The 16,590-nt window shown below is 44.1% G+C and overlaps 4 protein-coding genes across 5 annotated transcripts; 3 read left to right on the top strand and 1 right to left on the bottom strand.

The window, feature by feature from the left end:
- The first annotated feature begins 6 nt into the window (after positions 1–6).
- On the top strand, positions 7–1,681 carry LOC124472281 (transmembrane protein 69-like). The gene is made up of 3 exons (XM_047027046.1): positions 7–90; positions 443–488; positions 662–1,681. The coding sequence occupies exons 1-3, from the start codon at positions 86–88 to the stop codon at positions 1,367–1,369; spliced, it is 759 nt and encodes a 252-aa protein (XP_046883002.1). The 5' UTR covers positions 7–85; the 3' UTR covers positions 1,370–1,681.
- A 37-nt stretch (positions 1,682–1,718) lies between these two features.
- Positions 1,719–6,896, bottom strand: LOC124472236 (intracisternal A particle-promoted polypeptide). Of its 2 annotated transcripts, none has more exons than XM_047026972.1 (10): positions 6,821–6,896; positions 5,697–6,168; positions 5,389–5,600; positions 4,973–5,192; positions 4,707–4,862; positions 4,372–4,539; positions 4,130–4,267; positions 3,770–3,892; positions 3,400–3,620; positions 1,719–3,130 (listed from the first exon to the last, which is right to left on the bottom strand). In XM_047026972.1, exons 2-10 carry the CDS (start codon positions 6,076–6,078, stop codon positions 2,906–2,908), a joined length of 1,845 nt encoding a protein of 614 aa, XP_046882928.1. In that variant the 5' UTR covers positions 6,079–6,168; positions 6,821–6,896; the 3' UTR covers positions 1,719–2,905. The 2 variants fall into 2 exon arrangements, with proteins under 2 accessions (XP_046882928.1, XP_046882927.1); XM_047026971.1 differs by lacking the exon at positions 6,821–6,896 and adding an exon at positions 6,528–6,635.
- Positions 6,897–6,902: 6 nt separating this feature from the next.
- Positions 6,903–9,566, top strand: snx16 (sorting nexin 16). The gene is made up of 8 exons (XM_047027030.1): positions 6,903–7,029; positions 7,120–7,472; positions 7,951–8,037; positions 8,130–8,278; positions 8,403–8,472; positions 8,722–8,858; positions 9,018–9,179; positions 9,313–9,566. The coding sequence occupies exons 2-8, from the start codon at positions 7,143–7,145 to the stop codon at positions 9,392–9,394; spliced, it is 1,017 nt and encodes a 338-aa protein (XP_046882986.1). The 5' UTR covers positions 6,903–7,029; positions 7,120–7,142; the 3' UTR covers positions 9,395–9,566.
- A 3,569-nt stretch (positions 9,567–13,135) lies between these two features.
- Positions 13,136–16,545, top strand: asip2b (agouti signaling protein, nonagouti homolog (mouse) 2b). The gene is made up of 3 exons (XM_047027074.1): positions 13,136–13,361; positions 14,356–14,429; positions 14,906–16,545. The coding sequence occupies exons 1-3, from the start codon at positions 13,250–13,252 to the stop codon at positions 15,071–15,073; spliced, it is 354 nt and encodes a 117-aa protein (XP_046883030.1). The 5' UTR covers positions 13,136–13,249; the 3' UTR covers positions 15,074–16,545.
- Positions 16,546–16,590: the final 45 nt, after the last annotated feature.

The following is a 16,590-nucleotide window of genomic DNA, read 5'->3' as shown; positions in this document are numbered from 1 at the left end:
TGCCACTGCAGGCCCACTAATCGATCCACGAATCATAACTTCCATGGCATGGGTAGCACAACTTGCTAAATCAAACACGTAGCATATGGGGTAGGTGTGAACGACCTTCTCAAGTCAGTGGTTAAGTCAACTATTAGCTTTTAGTAACAGGTCAGCTTGGTAGTTTCTAGTTAGCACTCGTGATGGTAGTAGTAGTGGTGGTAGCAAACAAACTTAGCTAGCATAGATATTACAGCTAGTCCGTGTAACGACATTGGTAAAACCCCCTTACTATACTGATACTAAAACTGTCTTGAACAGCAGACCAAGGTTGATTAGTCAGGTATCCTTTAAACTACTGACATGTCCGAGGCATTTTACCACGACAAAACTAAGCTAGTTCTATAATAACAATAATGTTCATATATTACATGATGTGACTCGTCATGCTTATCTCTCTTAGGTTGAAAATGATGTCCTTGGTTTTGAGGAGGCACTTGAATGGAGGGGTAAGAAGTGTTCAACTCTCTCTACCAGCAAATAGTTGTTTCAAGTTGTATCAAGGACTCGGTGAAGTCTGTTATCTGGGAAAATGTTACACTGATTAAAGGTGTAATTCACCTTTAATCAGTACTAATCCATTAGGTCTATGTTACTAACACAACCTCTTTCCTGTCTCCAGGGTCCAGCATGGCGAGCTCTCCATCATGATGTCAAAGTGCCCAACTGCTTAGCAAAGAGACATGTAATTTACACCAGTTCCCACACAACTTGCTTTACATCAGTGCTCTCCTGGCCAGCCTCCACCAGGCTGTGTGGCCTCAGGCCTCTGAGTTGTTCTACCTCCCATCTCTGCCAGGGGCGTCCTGAAGGCCCAGAGAAAGGGGAGGGGCAGAATGGCTTCAGTTTGAAAGCCCTTGTCACAGCACCCAAGCCTGCTCTGTACCTCGGCTTCTCTGGCCTTGCCCCTTTCCTGGCAGCCCCTCTTCTGATGGCTGTGACCCAGTCTTACTATCCAGAGGTAGCCTTTGCTCAGGTGGTTTATGGGGCTTCCATTGTGTCCTTTCTAGGGGGGGTTCGCTGGGGCTTTGCCCTCCCTGAGGGCAGCCCAGCCCAGCCTGACTGGATGAACCTGGGCAACAGTGTGGTGCCCTCTCTGCTTGCTTGGGTGGCTCTGTTGTGTAGGGACAATATCACAGAGGGAGCCCTGATCGTTGTCATGGGACTGGGCCTCTCCCTGCACTATGATCTGACCCTGCTGCCCAGCTACCCTGGGTGGTTTAAAGCCATGCGGACAATACTCACTCTGGTGGCTACATTCTCCCTGGTGGCCACACTGACTCTGAAGAAGTTCTGTCCTGAGAAGAAGATCAAGGCACTTGAGAATTGACGATCTTTGGAATACTCAAAAGTTGAGGAGGAAAACTCTAAGAATTACAGTTACTCATACTAAAAAGCTCTAGGAGTGAAAACCAAAAATGTTGGATCAAATGTTTGGGCATACCAAGCCAAGACATCTGTGTCTGATTATGTGTGACTGTGCTAATTTATGGCAAAGATATTGATGGGGAAGTTTCTAAATAAAGCTTATGAAACATTTTCCTGGCTGCTGTCTTGGACCAGGACATGTTTTTTTTTCATACTGTTTAAATCATTTAAGGTGATAAAAAGTGAATAAAAATAAACCAGTGAAATATCTGTACTGTTTAATAAAAGTCTACACATGGTCGTCCATCAATAGAACGCTGACATTTTAAAACACACTAACCCTGTGTTGGTGCTTAAGGTGACAAAAGAGTTCCATACTTGACTGAAATTGGTGGCTACGCCAACCAACACTGATATTTACAGTAGATATTTCAATACCATAGTTGCCTATCAGCAGCAGACAAAGACACAGACACGCTGAACAAAATTACTGATTGCAAACAGTAATGTGGGACATAACCTTAGCAATCAACATGAATTTTTTATAGTTGTGAACTAATTTACAGCAGAAACCTGTCAAATTAAAATGGCTAACTAGCATTAAAAGCATACTGTAAGTATCATAGAGCCTTTGCTCAAGTAATGTTGAAAACGTACTGCAGTCTCCGAAATGTGTACCGTTAGCAGCATTAAATCAGATAAGACAGTGACAACCACTCGTACTTTCTGAAGCACACCTCATACACAGAGGAAATGGTGTAAATCAGCATACTCAGGTCCTTTGTACAGGAATCAGGAAGTCCCTTAGGGCATAGAGAACCAGTTCTAATGTCTCATGGTAGTAAATTACCATACATCCTAAAATTACTAATGTTGTCTTATCCATATAAGATAAAGTAAACAATGAAAAATAATTATACACTTTTTATGCTGGAATGTCCGGTTGGTGTCTTTTGTAAGGGAAGAAATTACACGTTTAAATGAACAGTTTGTTGGCAGTATTCCAGTCATGTTTGGCTCAGTGTTCAATGTACTTTGTAAGTAAAGTGTGACGTGAAAAGGTAAAACAAGCACTTAATAATAATGTAGAGTACTCTTGATATCCATCGATCCAGGCCTACAGAGTTTTGACTAACTTTAGATCCGAGTTCTCCAAGCCTTGAGAGGTCAAGTCTTGAGAGCTTTTCTGTAAACTTTCGCTCCAATCCTGAAATAGTACACCTTATTCTAATACTGATGTGCTGAATCAGGTTAGTTACAACTGGGGTTGGAGAAAGGGGGCTCTCCAGGAACAGGGCTGAATAGCCCGGATCTAGACTAACTAAAGCTACTGTGTTGATAAATGCTGGGTTTCTGTTTAAGGGCCAGGGACGTATCATGTGGACATGTAGATCCTACAATGGCTGGCACACAGAGACCGAAAGCTGGTGAAGGCCATGTTTGAAACAGTGGGTAGAAAGACTGGTATCTGACTTGGGAACAGTTCCACTGGGGGCTCTCAGAGCACGGCCACCCCTCCGTCACAGCGGCTGGTAATCATGTTGCCAATCTCAGTCCAGGTGTCCAGGTGAGGGTCGTAGATCTCCACAGAGTCCACCGTCACTGGGGCTGAGAAGTCTCTACTGGAGGCCCGGCCCCCGACGGCATAGAGCAGACCGTTGACTGCTGAGACAGACACCCCTGCCCGTGCCACTGCCATGGGGGCCACCTCAACCCACTTTTCCTGAGACAAGAGATACAGACAGAAAAGAATGCCTGAGAAGAAGAATGGCCAATAATTGTTTTTCTTTGGCACCCTGAGTTCATACTATATACATCATATATTCAGACTTTGACTGTATCAACAGTGTATAAACTGTATCAACTAAATCATCTCTAGGGGTAAAAGCCCCTAAACAGCTAAATGGCTCCTAAATAGGACGTGATCCATTTGAACTTTTGGGACTGTAGCAGAGGCAGACTAGTGCCACTCCTCTGACCCAGCTTCCTCACCTCCTCTGGGCAGTACTTCTCCACCGTCTCCAGCGACCCCAGCGCCTCGTTCCAGCCTCCCACGGCGTAGATGCAGTTGTTAAGGCAGGCCACGCCCACGTAGGCCCGCCGCGTCACCATGACGGGCAGCGCGCTCCAGCGGTTGGAGATGGGGTCGTATACCTCCGCCGAGCGCAGCTCCACCCCCTCATCACTGATCCCCCCAATCACATAGATGAATCCTGCAGGGCGGCCACGGTTGGGTTAGCTCCCTACAGCAGGTTCTTTCATTTCATAGCGTTGCTCTCAGGGATGCAGAGGTGCAGGCATGCACGTGGATGTAGATACACCTAGTTAGGCAGTACGGCCGCTTCTATGAGGCGAAACTAACCCTGTAACTCGCAGCAGCCGAAGTAGTAGCGGGGAACGGCCATGTTTCCGATGATCTCCCACTTGTTCTCGGCCGGGTCGTAGCGCTCCATCGTCTTCCCGATCTCCGACCCGACCCAGCCACCTGCAGAGACCCCAGGGCCCGGTCACAGGCAGACCCATTTACATCAGAACCACGGTTACCCAATGAAAAGGCTTTTCAACTCAAATGTTCTGTTGAAAAAATGGTTCCGGTCTATCAACGGATTGGTTAACAGATGATAGTGGTTTCTTTGTTTTGGCAAATAAGAAGAGGTACAATGAGAAGTGTATGAGGTTCTGACTATGTGATCACATCTTTAAGCTGGGAAGAGGGGTTTACCTAGGGCGTAGAGCGCCCCGTGACAGGGGCACACCCCCACACCACAGCGAGGGAAGTTGAGAGAGGCCACAGCCGCCCACTGCTTGGTCACTGGGTCGTACCTCTCTGTGCAGTCAAAGATCATGGAGTCCTTCTCCCCTAAGGCGGAATTTGTTACGATATAGACAGAACATAGCATTACACCGTCTAATTTCCGGCCTCCTGTGTTGCTTGGGAAGTGTTAGCCATAATGCATGGCTCACCTCCCACAACGTAGATCATGCCCTCCAGCACGGCCACTCCTAGCCCGCTGCGGGCCTGGTGCAGGGAGGACACGGTGGTCCAGTACAGACTGAAGGAGTCGAACCGCTCCACGCAGCTCAGGGCCCGGCTGTCACTCCAGCGACCGCCCTGCAGCCGAGTGTAGCCTCCTGGGATAAGAAACCACCAGTGTTAGGGACATGGAACCTATCCAGAACTACTGAAACAGTGCTGTCTGGAGACCTCAGCATTGTGTGCAATTCTACATCATTTGGGGGGGGGGGGGGGGGTTATTATGCATTGGTGTAATATACTGTGTAAAAAAACTCAATTCTACCAATGGCATAAAGATATTTCCTGGCCTTCCTCCTAGGCCTCATCTTGGCTGGCTGTAACAGACTGTACATCTTATTCTCCTTGGGAGACTTGCTGACTTCGGTGTATTCCCTGAGCAGAGTCTGCAGCGCCACCCGGAGGCTGAAGTCTGAAATGCCTTGGGTGAGACCATCGAAGGTCAGTACGAGGTATGCAAAAAAAGGCATGAACCAAAATGTCAACACATGAAGTACTGTCATCAGCATGACACTGGCTGCCACTGTTCACCTTCAATGTATTTGAAGAGCCTCTGAGGGGAGAGCAGGGGGAAGCGGACTGGATCCAGGACCTCCACCACGTACTTCTTCTTCCTGGCCACATCCTGGAGGACCCAGTCCATGGCGGCGGTGAACACCTGGTACTCATCCTCGATCCTCAGCTCCTCGCTGCGTAGCAGCTTCACCAGCTGATCCTTGGACAAGCCCCAGAACTCATCCGACACGCACACCTAGCGAGGGTTGGTTGGAAAGTTGACATGACCTCGAATTTTTCAGCATACACACCAAAACAAACAGAATGTGCGTTGGAGGGGGAAGAGAGCAGAGGTGGAGCTAAAAGAAACACAGATCTACCAACAGATGAGTGAGGAGAGAACGTGGGGGACCGGATATGATAGAAGCAGAGACAGAGGACAAGGCTGGTACCTCCAGGAAGTGGACATGGATGTAGTCCTCAGTGAACTCCAGCATGTCCACACAAGCTATCTGCTCCAGGAACTGGTAGATGCCCACACAGTTGGAGGGGTCCAGATGTCCCTTCAGGAACTCTCCACAGATAGACACCACCTCAGACAGCTGGAGCATGTCAGCTGCCACTATCAATTCCTGAACGTTCTCCACCGACACACTGATGGTACCTGAAGGAGATCAGGGTGTTCAGTAGTGCAAGACTCAACCCAACACTCAGCCAAACTGAGAAACCCAAGACAGAAAAGCGCTCGTGAGGACGGCACCTGTGTAGATGAATTCCACCAGGACTTCAAAGACCTTGGCCTCCACTCCCAGGATCTGCACCTCTTCCTTGTCAGCCTCGCTCATCCTCCCAGAGAACAAGGCGGTGAAGTAGGGGCTGCTGGCAGCCAGGACCAGCCTGTGCACACGGAACACTCGTCCACCCACCCTCAGTCCGACGTCACAGAAGTCGGCGCGCAGGCGCATCTTGTTCATCTGGGCCAAGATGAGCCGGGCATAGCGATCTGAGCCCAATAGGGTCTGCTCAGCAGACTGAACTGTAACAGCAGCAGCAGCAGCAGCGGCAGCAATGTAACCACAACCACTGTATTCCGAAAAGGAGGTGGAGGCAAGGGGTAATCGAGGAGGACTCAGAGAGGACATTGTGGTTCTGTAGCAAACAGGGGTACTTTCCCCCTCCTCACTTTACAGCTTCATGCCACGGGATTGTCCAAGGAGGCACATGGTCTGACCCTGTAGCAGTGTGCAGAGAAAGGAACACATTGAACCATCAAAATGAATAGGAATGAAAATGGCCTACAAATAGCCTATTCATGTCTATCACGCCAACAGACAACGATGCATTCAGTGGTAGCTTAAAATCCTTCCAACAGGCTCAATAACGCTATATTAACCATATGTCTGGTACTGGACATGCATCATGCACTAAACTGATAACGTAACTTCTGTAGAAGCTCAATGTTAAGTGACTGATTTTCTCTTTCAGTTGTAACTATCTAGCAATTATAGACAAGCATCTAAACTTGTTGACCATAACCCATTTGCCATATTCGAAACGTAGCATTATTTGACTTGAAAAGACAAACACAAACCAGAACAGCTAGCTGAATCCTTGTTGTCTGGGTTAGGGCGATAGCTAGCTACAACAAACTTCCGTCTGCAGACTGACAGTCGAATCTACTTCCCCTAATCGTCTGCACGCCCTGAAAAGCAGCTGCTAGACCTTACTAAACAAACGTCGAACTGACTGTTTTTAAAGAACGGAGAACTACACGATGACGAATGAAAGTTTTACTGATTTAGCTACAGTTTGAATATACGTTTTAAAGCAGCAGACAGTAGAAGTAACATAGTGTCAGAAATTTCCAACGTATGACATCAATACCATGCCAAGCAGAGCACATGATGTTGTTTACATTTGCATGCCCTAATATCTTCCCAGAACCGCAGAAGTGCTGCACATAAACTGTCGTCACATGGGCTGAAGGTTGTCGCTAGCAGTTTTTTCAACTGTTTCCTACGGAACAGTAACCACCGTGAGCAGGATACAACAGCAGCTTCGGTTCATACAATCTTGAAGTTCCTGGAAAACAGGTATGCGACATTACTATTATCTAATCTCAACCAATATATAGATTAAAGTGAATCATTTCTAATGGTCGATTTTCAACAATCTTAAAACAGTAAAGGAGGCAAGATAACAGAGGATGGCCACTCCCTTTGTCCCCGTGCCAGTCCCCATGCAACAGCAGACCCAACCAGTTACCTGCAGTTCCTGGCCCAAGAGGACTTCTCCCTTGGGAAGTCCATGTGACAGCTCCCCCACGGAAAAGACCACCTGGGAGAGATCCACAGGATGTTTAGGAGCTACATTACCCTGTCCTAGTCTTCCCCAAACAGAGGGACATGGACGACCCAGCAGAGGGAAGCAGAGAAGTGTCCAGGAAGATGGGACCTCCAGAGATGACTGGGAAGAACGACCGAGCACTCCCACCCTGCTGGGATATGAGATCATGGAGGAGAGGGCCAAGTTCACGGTGAGGTTTGACGAGAGGACACTGCTCTGGAGGTTGAAGTTTCTCCTACATATCATATGACCCCATCCCAATTCATAGTTATTTCAGAACATTTAAGACTGATGACAAGATGCATTTGTTACAGTGTAGCTTAGTGTATCATCGTATCTGTGCTGAATTTAATATACTACAAGGTTACTTCCTTATTGAAGAAATTCGACTGTAGACTGTTTTGTTTCAGTTGCTGTATTTGGTACATAGATCATGTGGGTGAACATGAATGACACATGGCTACATGGTATTAAGTTGCGTTTTGTATTGTGTGATGTGTTGAATGGCTGAAGGGTGTCCTTCTCTTAGCAGTGGCAGCTGCTCCACAGTCTTTACTCACTCCTCCCAGGCAAGCCGCAGGAACTGTGACACACACACACACACACATATACACAATAACTGTTTAAGTGTGTGACTGTGGGTGTGTTTGTCACTGGATTTCTTGCAGGTCTATAAGATCCTGGTGAAGAAGAATCAAGAAGATAGTTGGGTGATCTTCAGAAGATATACAGACTTCTCTCGGCTCAATGACAAGGTGAGATTGGGAATTTGCAAAAAACGTTCAACTGAGTTGTTTTGTTGTGGATTTGCTACTAATCTTCTGTGTGTGTGTGTGTTTGTGTGCAGCTCAAAGAGTTGTTTCCAAGGTTCAGGTTGTCCTTGCCGCCCAAACGCTGGTTTAAGGATAACTATGACATGGAGTTTCTAGAAGAGAGACAAATCGGCCTACAGACCTTTCTACAGAACCTGATTGCGCACAAAGACATTATTAACAGGTACCTACACGGTGTGTGTGTGTGTGTGTTAGAGAGAGAGAGAGTGCGTGTGTGTGTGCATGTCTGTGTGGGCAGGCAAACCGGCGCCGCTCACTAAATCTGAATTCACATTCTTCACAAACAGTGCAGTGGTCAGACAGTTCCTCTGTCTGGATGATCCTCCAGGTCCTTTCGACAGCCTAGAGGAGAGCCGGGTAAGTTCCACAATCACGCAACTGAAATCTTCTTTCCTGTGCAATATGTAACAGCCTCTCAGATCAGGGCCCCGGTAACTATCAACGCATACGGTCCTGTTAAACTCCGGAAATTGCAAGAGGACCGATAATCCATGTTGCAGACATTTATTCCAATACAATAGAGTGGGGGAATTGCAGTGTATTCGCAACTAAACAAATAAGACTTCATAAAGCCTGTGTTGATGATTGTTGACTTCCTGTCTGCAGGCGTTCTGTGAAACCCTGGAGGAGACCAACCACCGGTTGCAGAAGGAGCTCCAGGAGAAACAGAAGGAGATTGACTTTCTCAGGAGAGCTCTGGAGGAGAGGGAGGTCTCCATAGCACTCCTGGAGCAGAGGGTGAGGTGAGGAGAAAGCCGTTAGATGGCTCCTGTCCATGTTCATAAAGGAACGGGGAATGGGGAACCACATCTCTGTGTGCCAAGTCAACACGGTTTGGTGATCTATCTATGAGAATTCAGCTGGCGAGATGAACTGTTTGTTGATGTTGCTCTTTGTCTTAGTGGTGACTCCCCCCATGCAGAGAGCCCTGAGAGTCCATGCAGACTATTAACAAAGAGCAGTGAGAAGAGTGCTGAAACCAGTACCAGCACAGATGGACATGGAAACACTGACCGAAGATCAACCGAATTTGAGGCCCGGCCAGAAACAATGTGTGGGGAAAGGTACTCTTAGTGTATTTTTTGTCTGGTGTTTTAGTAAACTGACTGTCCAACTGACCATGGAAAACTTGAAAGTCAACGGCATATTCTTCTTCTTCCTGTAATTGCAATGGTGACCTTGAACCAATTTCTTCAGCTGCGATGACCAGCGGACAGTCAAAGGTCACAGGGTTCAGTGGTGTTCTCCAGTTGTCAATGGTTGCCCAGGACCCTCCTGAACTCCATCCTGATTTTTGAAGAACATGAATTCAAGCTCAGTTAATTTCTTGATCATACCCATTTACTCACAATTGATATACTTTACTGCTGCTCGTTCTTGCTGTTTGTAATTGCAAATCATCATTGTAAAAGAAAAAAATAGTATTTAGTATTAAAATGTATATTTGTTTATTTGTTGTATTTTTTCCTGCTGCCTTTTCTTTACATGCAACAGTACATGCAATAAAGTCCCCAATGCCCCCTTTTGGCCCAAGCACACACATGCAACACACATCACAGTTTCAAGAACCTTGGAGAGGCACATAACACATCATTCCTTCATTTGGCCACGAGGAGGCAATACAAGCATGTTTGTTCTTGTGTCAGCCTGCGATACAACCAGTGGGAACAGGAGGTTCTGTTCCCTGTTCTCAACACCTCCTAAACCGCTTTTCACACATCAGAGCCCTGCCAAGATGAGCTTTGCTACACCGTTCGGCATGTCACGTTCCGGAGCTGTGATTGGAGCCTCAGATCTAAATAAAACGTCCTCGGTTTGTCCTAGATCTGTCTTGTTGCATCTACCTGGATTGTTTTGTCTGTTTGGTTCAGCTTGATCTGCCACATGCATCCTGCCTGTTGTGACTGTCCTACACTTCTTCTTTGTAGCATCTGTTGCTGTACACTGTTGGTTATTATCCTTGTAGAATTTTCCTCAGATTATTTTTCTTGACTTAATTGTCCAATACTGGGGGTGACAAGGGACATGGGGTGTATTGGGAAGAGGAGGAAAAGGGGAGTTTTAAAGTCTATAGAGGCATTTCATGTCCTATAGCCATACATCTCAGTTTTCTGTAAATGTGTTTTCTTTTGGGTGTGAGCAGCTTCACTTGCACAATGCGCAGCATAACCAAATCTTTTATATATATAAAAAAGAGACATCCAGCAATTTCCTGTTTTCAGTAAAGAAATGAGGCCAAGTGTAATAGAGAACCTTGCTGATCATTTCCGTATACTAAGTAAATATTTCAAACTCCATATGCTTTACATTGCAGACTCTGCATGGGTTTGAGAACCGAACTCTTCTACTCCAAAGGGAAGACGATGATAGGAAACTGAAAAATAGAGAGCACAAGGAAACACACACATGTAAATACAAACTTAAACTGGTCAGGATTTTTTTTCACCAGAGTGTGAAAATCACTGCCAAACAACTGCTCCCAAGATGTGCGTTTGTGAACACAAAAAAACGACAGTGCATTCACTTTGACGGGAGACATTCATTTCCAAACTCCTCAGGGTGCCTCTGTTTCATTTTAAATCGGAATGTGCCTGACCTCTTTTCATAGCCTTGTTTCAAAGTAACACAATGTCCAAGCAGTACGTTATTTTCTCTCCTCAAGAGTGAGAAGCCCCATATGTTGGTGAAGTGTAAGCTGGTGCACAGTTTTACATGAAGGGTTGAAAATCTCTGCAAGAAAGATATTGGACTGAGGGGTGATTCCTTAAATCAAAACACAGAGGTTCCCATGAGAACAGATAACTAATGGCCCGATCTTGTTGGATAATTTGTTACTTGAATTCTGTCCAATCGGGCCTGTCATAATTGCTGGTCGTATTTGGTTGTGTTTTATTGATTGCTTTAATGCAACTAATCGCAGGAAATTCTGGAAAAGAGGAACATTGGCAATGGCTAACCCCTCAGAACCTGATCAGTTGTTGGTCTTTTTAGGAACAACGTTCTTAAGTTTTAATCATCAAATTGAAGCAGCGATCTACAGCAGTTAAACTGTTATACAAACACAGGTAGGCTGGCTACATATGACTGTTTATGTCATCAACCAATGGGATGTAAGCATCTTGACAAGGTTCCAGGAGGGAACTGAGGTGTTAGTGAGGCTCTTGGCTCCTGGAAGCTCTTCTGCCTAGTTAGCCCAAGCCCATTCCAAATAAACAAGAGCTAATGTTTGAAGTATATGATCCATCACTGGGCCAGGCATTCCTTGAAACAATAAATTAAGAGGTTGATAACTTACTCTAGCCAACTTGAGGTTAGAATGAAAACAGGTGAACACTTACAATGGGGTTGTCAAGGGTTTATGTTTAAAAAAAGTGACTTGATTTGTATTGAAAAGCTCGGTGTCAGGCTAGGACTGAATTTACTAGAAGTACAAGTTGCTAGGAGAGACAAGGACTGTATCGTTTCCTCCTAGAACATGGAGGAAACACAGCTGAAAGAGACACATTAAACAATTAGACAAAACCACCTAGGGCAAGTGAGCCTGAAGATCCAAGGAATAGGTCTCACCAGTGACAGGTTGGTGTAATTGAAAGAAAATGATATTAAGCTTTTCATCAAGGCTCATTTGTGACCAGTTACTACATAACGTTTTTGTCATTCCAATGTGGGGTTACGGGCAAGGGTGGGGATAAATCCTTTAAACATCCTTCAAAATGAAAAGCCTCCTTGAAGGGAACAACAAGCGACGAGGCATGTTAATGGAGTCTCTAATGGGGCCCCAGCTAACAACTTGGGAGACACACAGGTGGCCAAGTGTACTATCCCAGGAAAGACAATGCCTTCTCGCATAGTTTGTTCAAGTGTCGGCCATGGGCGTAACCAAGTGGTGAATTGAACATTTTCAGAAATAAGGCAACAGAAACATTGAAGGAAATGAAAGCATGCTCCCAGACAGCTGCTTGTTTAATAAGAGGCCATTCCTAACATGCATTCTTCCACTTTGCTGTTTAGTTTTAGGCTTCGATAACAATTCAGTATATATTTGCAGGTATGCGGTTATCTTTTAGCTGGCTTGTTGGTGCTTGCTGATGAGGGACTTTGTTACTGCACATTTGATCTGTGAAGACAACACCTGTTGATTTGAGCTGAGTCTGTTTGACTTCAATCCACGCCTACAGTGACGATTCCTCTTGCTCAGGACAACATAGAAACTGCAGCCTGTCCATCTAGCAAGTCAAATACTGATAGTTGAACAATTCCACATTATGAAAAAAAAAAATGTGGACCAGAGAGCACAGCTTTAGTACACCCCTTAGATGTATCTTGTTTGATGTTTGGCCAGACTGTAACCCATGCTGTTGATGTACATTAAATGGACTTAAGAGATGTATCGCAACCCAAATTGTGTACATAAGGGCTGCCTAGACAAATGATGGATTCTAAATCATTTAGATGGCTCCCCACAGGCAGTGAACTCCACATCATACATATCAATGTTAGAGCTTTACAGCAGGCAGAGCACAGTTCAGTGCAGAAGGTTGGACAACAGTTCAAGTTCAAGAGTTGGAGTCGGGTCCAAACAGGTCATGTTAACAGCATTAAATCTCATACAAAATGGGTATCACTTGCATCGACTGTAAGCCAACCACATGATGTGTTGCAAACTGTACCCTAATAACAGAACAAAGTACTTTGCTTCTAAAACTGTACTACACAGTGGGAAATTTTGTGATGTTTTTCACAGAACAATGCCTTTGACACTAATTTTAATTTATTTTGGAACCAGGATAGTCAGCAATGGGTTTTCAGAATGCACACCTCTTGTGGTGGACTATACTTGTAGTGGAACCAGCTTGTCAATTATGATCCTATAGGGCATGTACAAAATAGCTGTTACTTTTTAATCTTGAAAGCCTCATTTAAAGTGTGGGCGTGGAGTAAGCAACTTGAACCCCCTCCCCTCTCCACTCACCCCTTTGCCCCCCTCCCCATAAACTCACAACATAAATAGCATCGGAGCTGCAGGATTGGTTGTTTTTTACGAAATCCAAAGGAAAGTACTTATTTTGTGTGGAGAACAAGAGTAGGGCATCTCGTCAATTGTCTCACCTAAAGCTTTCCGACAACGTCACCGATGATGGATAGATTATTTCTCTGGATTTGTCTCCTGTTTGTGGCTATCCCTCTAACTGTGGCTGAGGACATGAAGCGGGAGACGCGAAGTAAGGAGCATGAGAATGATTCAGGTGAGGGAAATGTCTGTAGCCTGTTAGTTGTCTGTGATGCATAAAATGAGCTATCCTCATTTAAACATTTAAGAATAGCCTTTGGTCTACGTCTTTGATAGTTCCTTTAAATACGTGCACCGGTCACATAACCTTACTCTGTATCATTTATATAGCTCCTTTATAGGACAATGTCACAAATTATCCTCGTTGATGAAATGATCAGTACCTGCACTCAAAAAATTATTTATAGTATGATCAAGATTATGGCGCAATAATGGTCTCCAAAAAAGTTGAGAGCTGAAACAAATAAAACAATTAATTGCTTACAATTGAGTCCAACAATTTAAATATAAGTCCATTAATCGAAGGTTGTTGCAGTTTGAGTAATTAAAACGCATTACTCAAATTGACTCACTGATTGAAATCTTTACATAATTCTTTGTAAACGCTTACACCTTATCAAATCATCCACCAAGTCAAAAGATTTCTCATAATATGTGAGAAACAATTATTTACGTGTAGTCAAGTATCAGCATAACGTTTTAATATAGCCATAAAGATAATAATAATTCCCGTCATTGGTGTACTTGTCATATGGATAACTTGATTGACATTGTAATCTTTTTCAGCTGACTTACCTAATCAAATCATATCATTTCAAGCGAAAGTTAAATATGCATGAATGGAAAAGCCTTGAGGAAAAATGTATGTTTGATATTAGACACACTTACATAATGCATGGTATGAAATCCTACTAACTTCTCATGAAATATATTGTTCTTCAAGAATAGGAACAGTGTACTAAATGAGAATGTTCAGTATATTTTTTTTGTAGGTTTAGCTCATAAACCCTCAAAGTAGTCTGTGCAAAGCAGTTTTATAACTCAATTCAGTTTTGAATCTTGTTGGTCAATAAAGCTTGTCTGAAAGTATATCCTACCAGAACTTCAGTGACTTTAAACATTTAAAGAGGATTAACCCTTAACTTCCTGTTTGATATTTGCATCTGTAGTTTGGAATCAAGGGAAGTCCAGGCGTCTTTTCGCTAGGAGGCACACTTTCCTTGGTCACGGTCACCAAGTGGCAGTAAGTTTTGTGTTTCAATAAGTTACTCTTTCTTTATCACTGATCCAGTCTGTTAATCTGGCACATCATGTTGACTCTACCTTCAGAGGGTTCTTTATAATTGAAGAATTGTGGTGTCACTTCAAATCTATTCCAAATGCATAAAATGTGTAGAGCCGGTAATTGATGAAGTGATGTGCTATATAGTCTTAATTTGGCTTCAGATAGTGTTGTGCAAAGTGGTGTGGCATTTCTCTCAGAGGCATGTAGGATTCTGTGAGAATCTTGCTTTAAGTGTTGGGTTGGTGCAATTCCCCACCAGGTATAAATAACAGCTCTATCTTTGTATCAGTCTGTCAGTCTGTCTGTCTGTTTATCTATACTGTATCTCTTCAGCTATCTTTCTCTCACTCTTTTTCTCGCTCTACTTTCTCTTTTCTCTCTTTCTCTCTTCTCGGTCCTTCTAACCCTCTCCCTCTCCATCCACCTCTCTTCAGAAGCTGAAGCTGGTGCCCGCACTGCCTGTTCGTCGGTGTGCTCGAGTTACAGAGAACTGCTCGCCTCACACTGCCTGCTGCGACCCCTGTGCTTCCTGTCGCTGTCGCCTCTTCAACACCATCTGTCACTGCTGGAGACTCAGCCCACACTGTCCTAAAAAGTCCTAGACACACACCCACAGACTGCTGTCTCACACTCACTTCTTCATTCCAAGTCCACAGACTAAAAGTGAACACATGCACGCACAGAGACACACACAGACCTTTGCTTGCTGGATGCTGATCTGAGTACAGCCAAGAACTACAATCAGCAACTCACACAGTGCTCACACCCACTGTACATCTACCTCAAACTAAACCTGAACAGACAGAACCCCAGGACACTCAACGTTTGGGGATTCTTAATGGTAAAGATTAGAGTTACTTTCGTCAGCAAACATATTAATCAAATAGTCTGTTCTTACTGTCAAGAAAATGGCTGATGCTGATGGACTAAATCAACCTGGAAAACTGCTACTCATTATCTTTTCATTTTAAGTTTACAACACAAAACCCTTCATAACTATAACAAGTTTGTTAATCTTTGACATCACTACGGTCCAGTTCATACTGCAAAACAATGAAGTTAAAAAAGGACCAGAAATGTCAGTTAGACTGTGGAAAAAGACTACCATTAAGACTCAATCCAAAAATGATTGTCGAAAGGAACACTGGTAAACCCATTCTGACTACCAAGCAGATCGATCCCAAACCATGCTGAACACACAAGAACACAGGATAAACACTTATACACAACAAACCTGACTCCTACACACTTATATATTACATATGTACAGCTAATTGGGAGTTTTTTATGTCTTCTGTAAGGATTTAAGGTTTATCGTTGATGTTGATATCTGTGGGATACTTTAAAACCCTCTGTGACATTAATGGTTAATAGGGCGATATACATGGATTTGATTAAGTCTTTTATATACTGACACAATGGAGGCATTGTGGATATGTTTTTCTGCATCAATTTTTCATAAGAACTTGTAGCGAAGACCTGCATCACTTCTGCTCTTCAATAAGTATCCTGTTCTCCCTTTGTTATCCTCATTGTATTGCTGCTCTCATGTCTAGCTGTTGGCAAAACAATATTGCACTGGGATGCTCATTTTACAGTAACTTCTCTCTGTAATCCAAGCGTATGGGGTTTACGTAACATGGAAATAAACAGTCGGTTAATAATTATACAAAAGGTGCATACAAGCAAATTAAACAAAAGATGCAGAAAGTGCATATCAAATCACAAGTGGAAAATCCAGTTGTCCAGAACATTACTCTCTGATAGGCATAAAACACATACAGTCACACAGCCTTACTCAGGGGCCTCTCAACACTCCCTCACATGGTGAAATATTACTCAATGGAGGATTGGAATATGCATGAATTCAAAGAACACAGCCACAGCAGATTGTAAGTTACTTAGACTTAAGTAGATTCTACACATTGTGGCCCAAATTCATCTGCTCACGTTGCAGATCCCTGGTGTCGTGGGAGCCATAGCTAACTTTTCAAACCATGAATGCACAACGCAGGAATGCATCAATATGAGTTGTAATACAGTTATAGCTGATTCACGATGCAAGGTGCCAGAAAGCCACAGTGTCAGGCTACAGGCTATTTCAAATAAATTAATAAGG

The sequence above is a fragment of the Hypomesus transpacificus genome, chromosome 10 (assembly GCF_021917145.1).
Source record: "Hypomesus transpacificus isolate Combined female chromosome 10, fHypTra1, whole genome shotgun sequence".
NCBI classification, from domain to species: domain Eukaryota; kingdom Metazoa; phylum Chordata; class Actinopteri; order Osmeriformes; family Osmeridae; genus Hypomesus; species Hypomesus transpacificus.
Note: the sequence above shows the minus strand (reverse complement) of the source record. Positions and strands in the feature narration are given on the sequence as shown.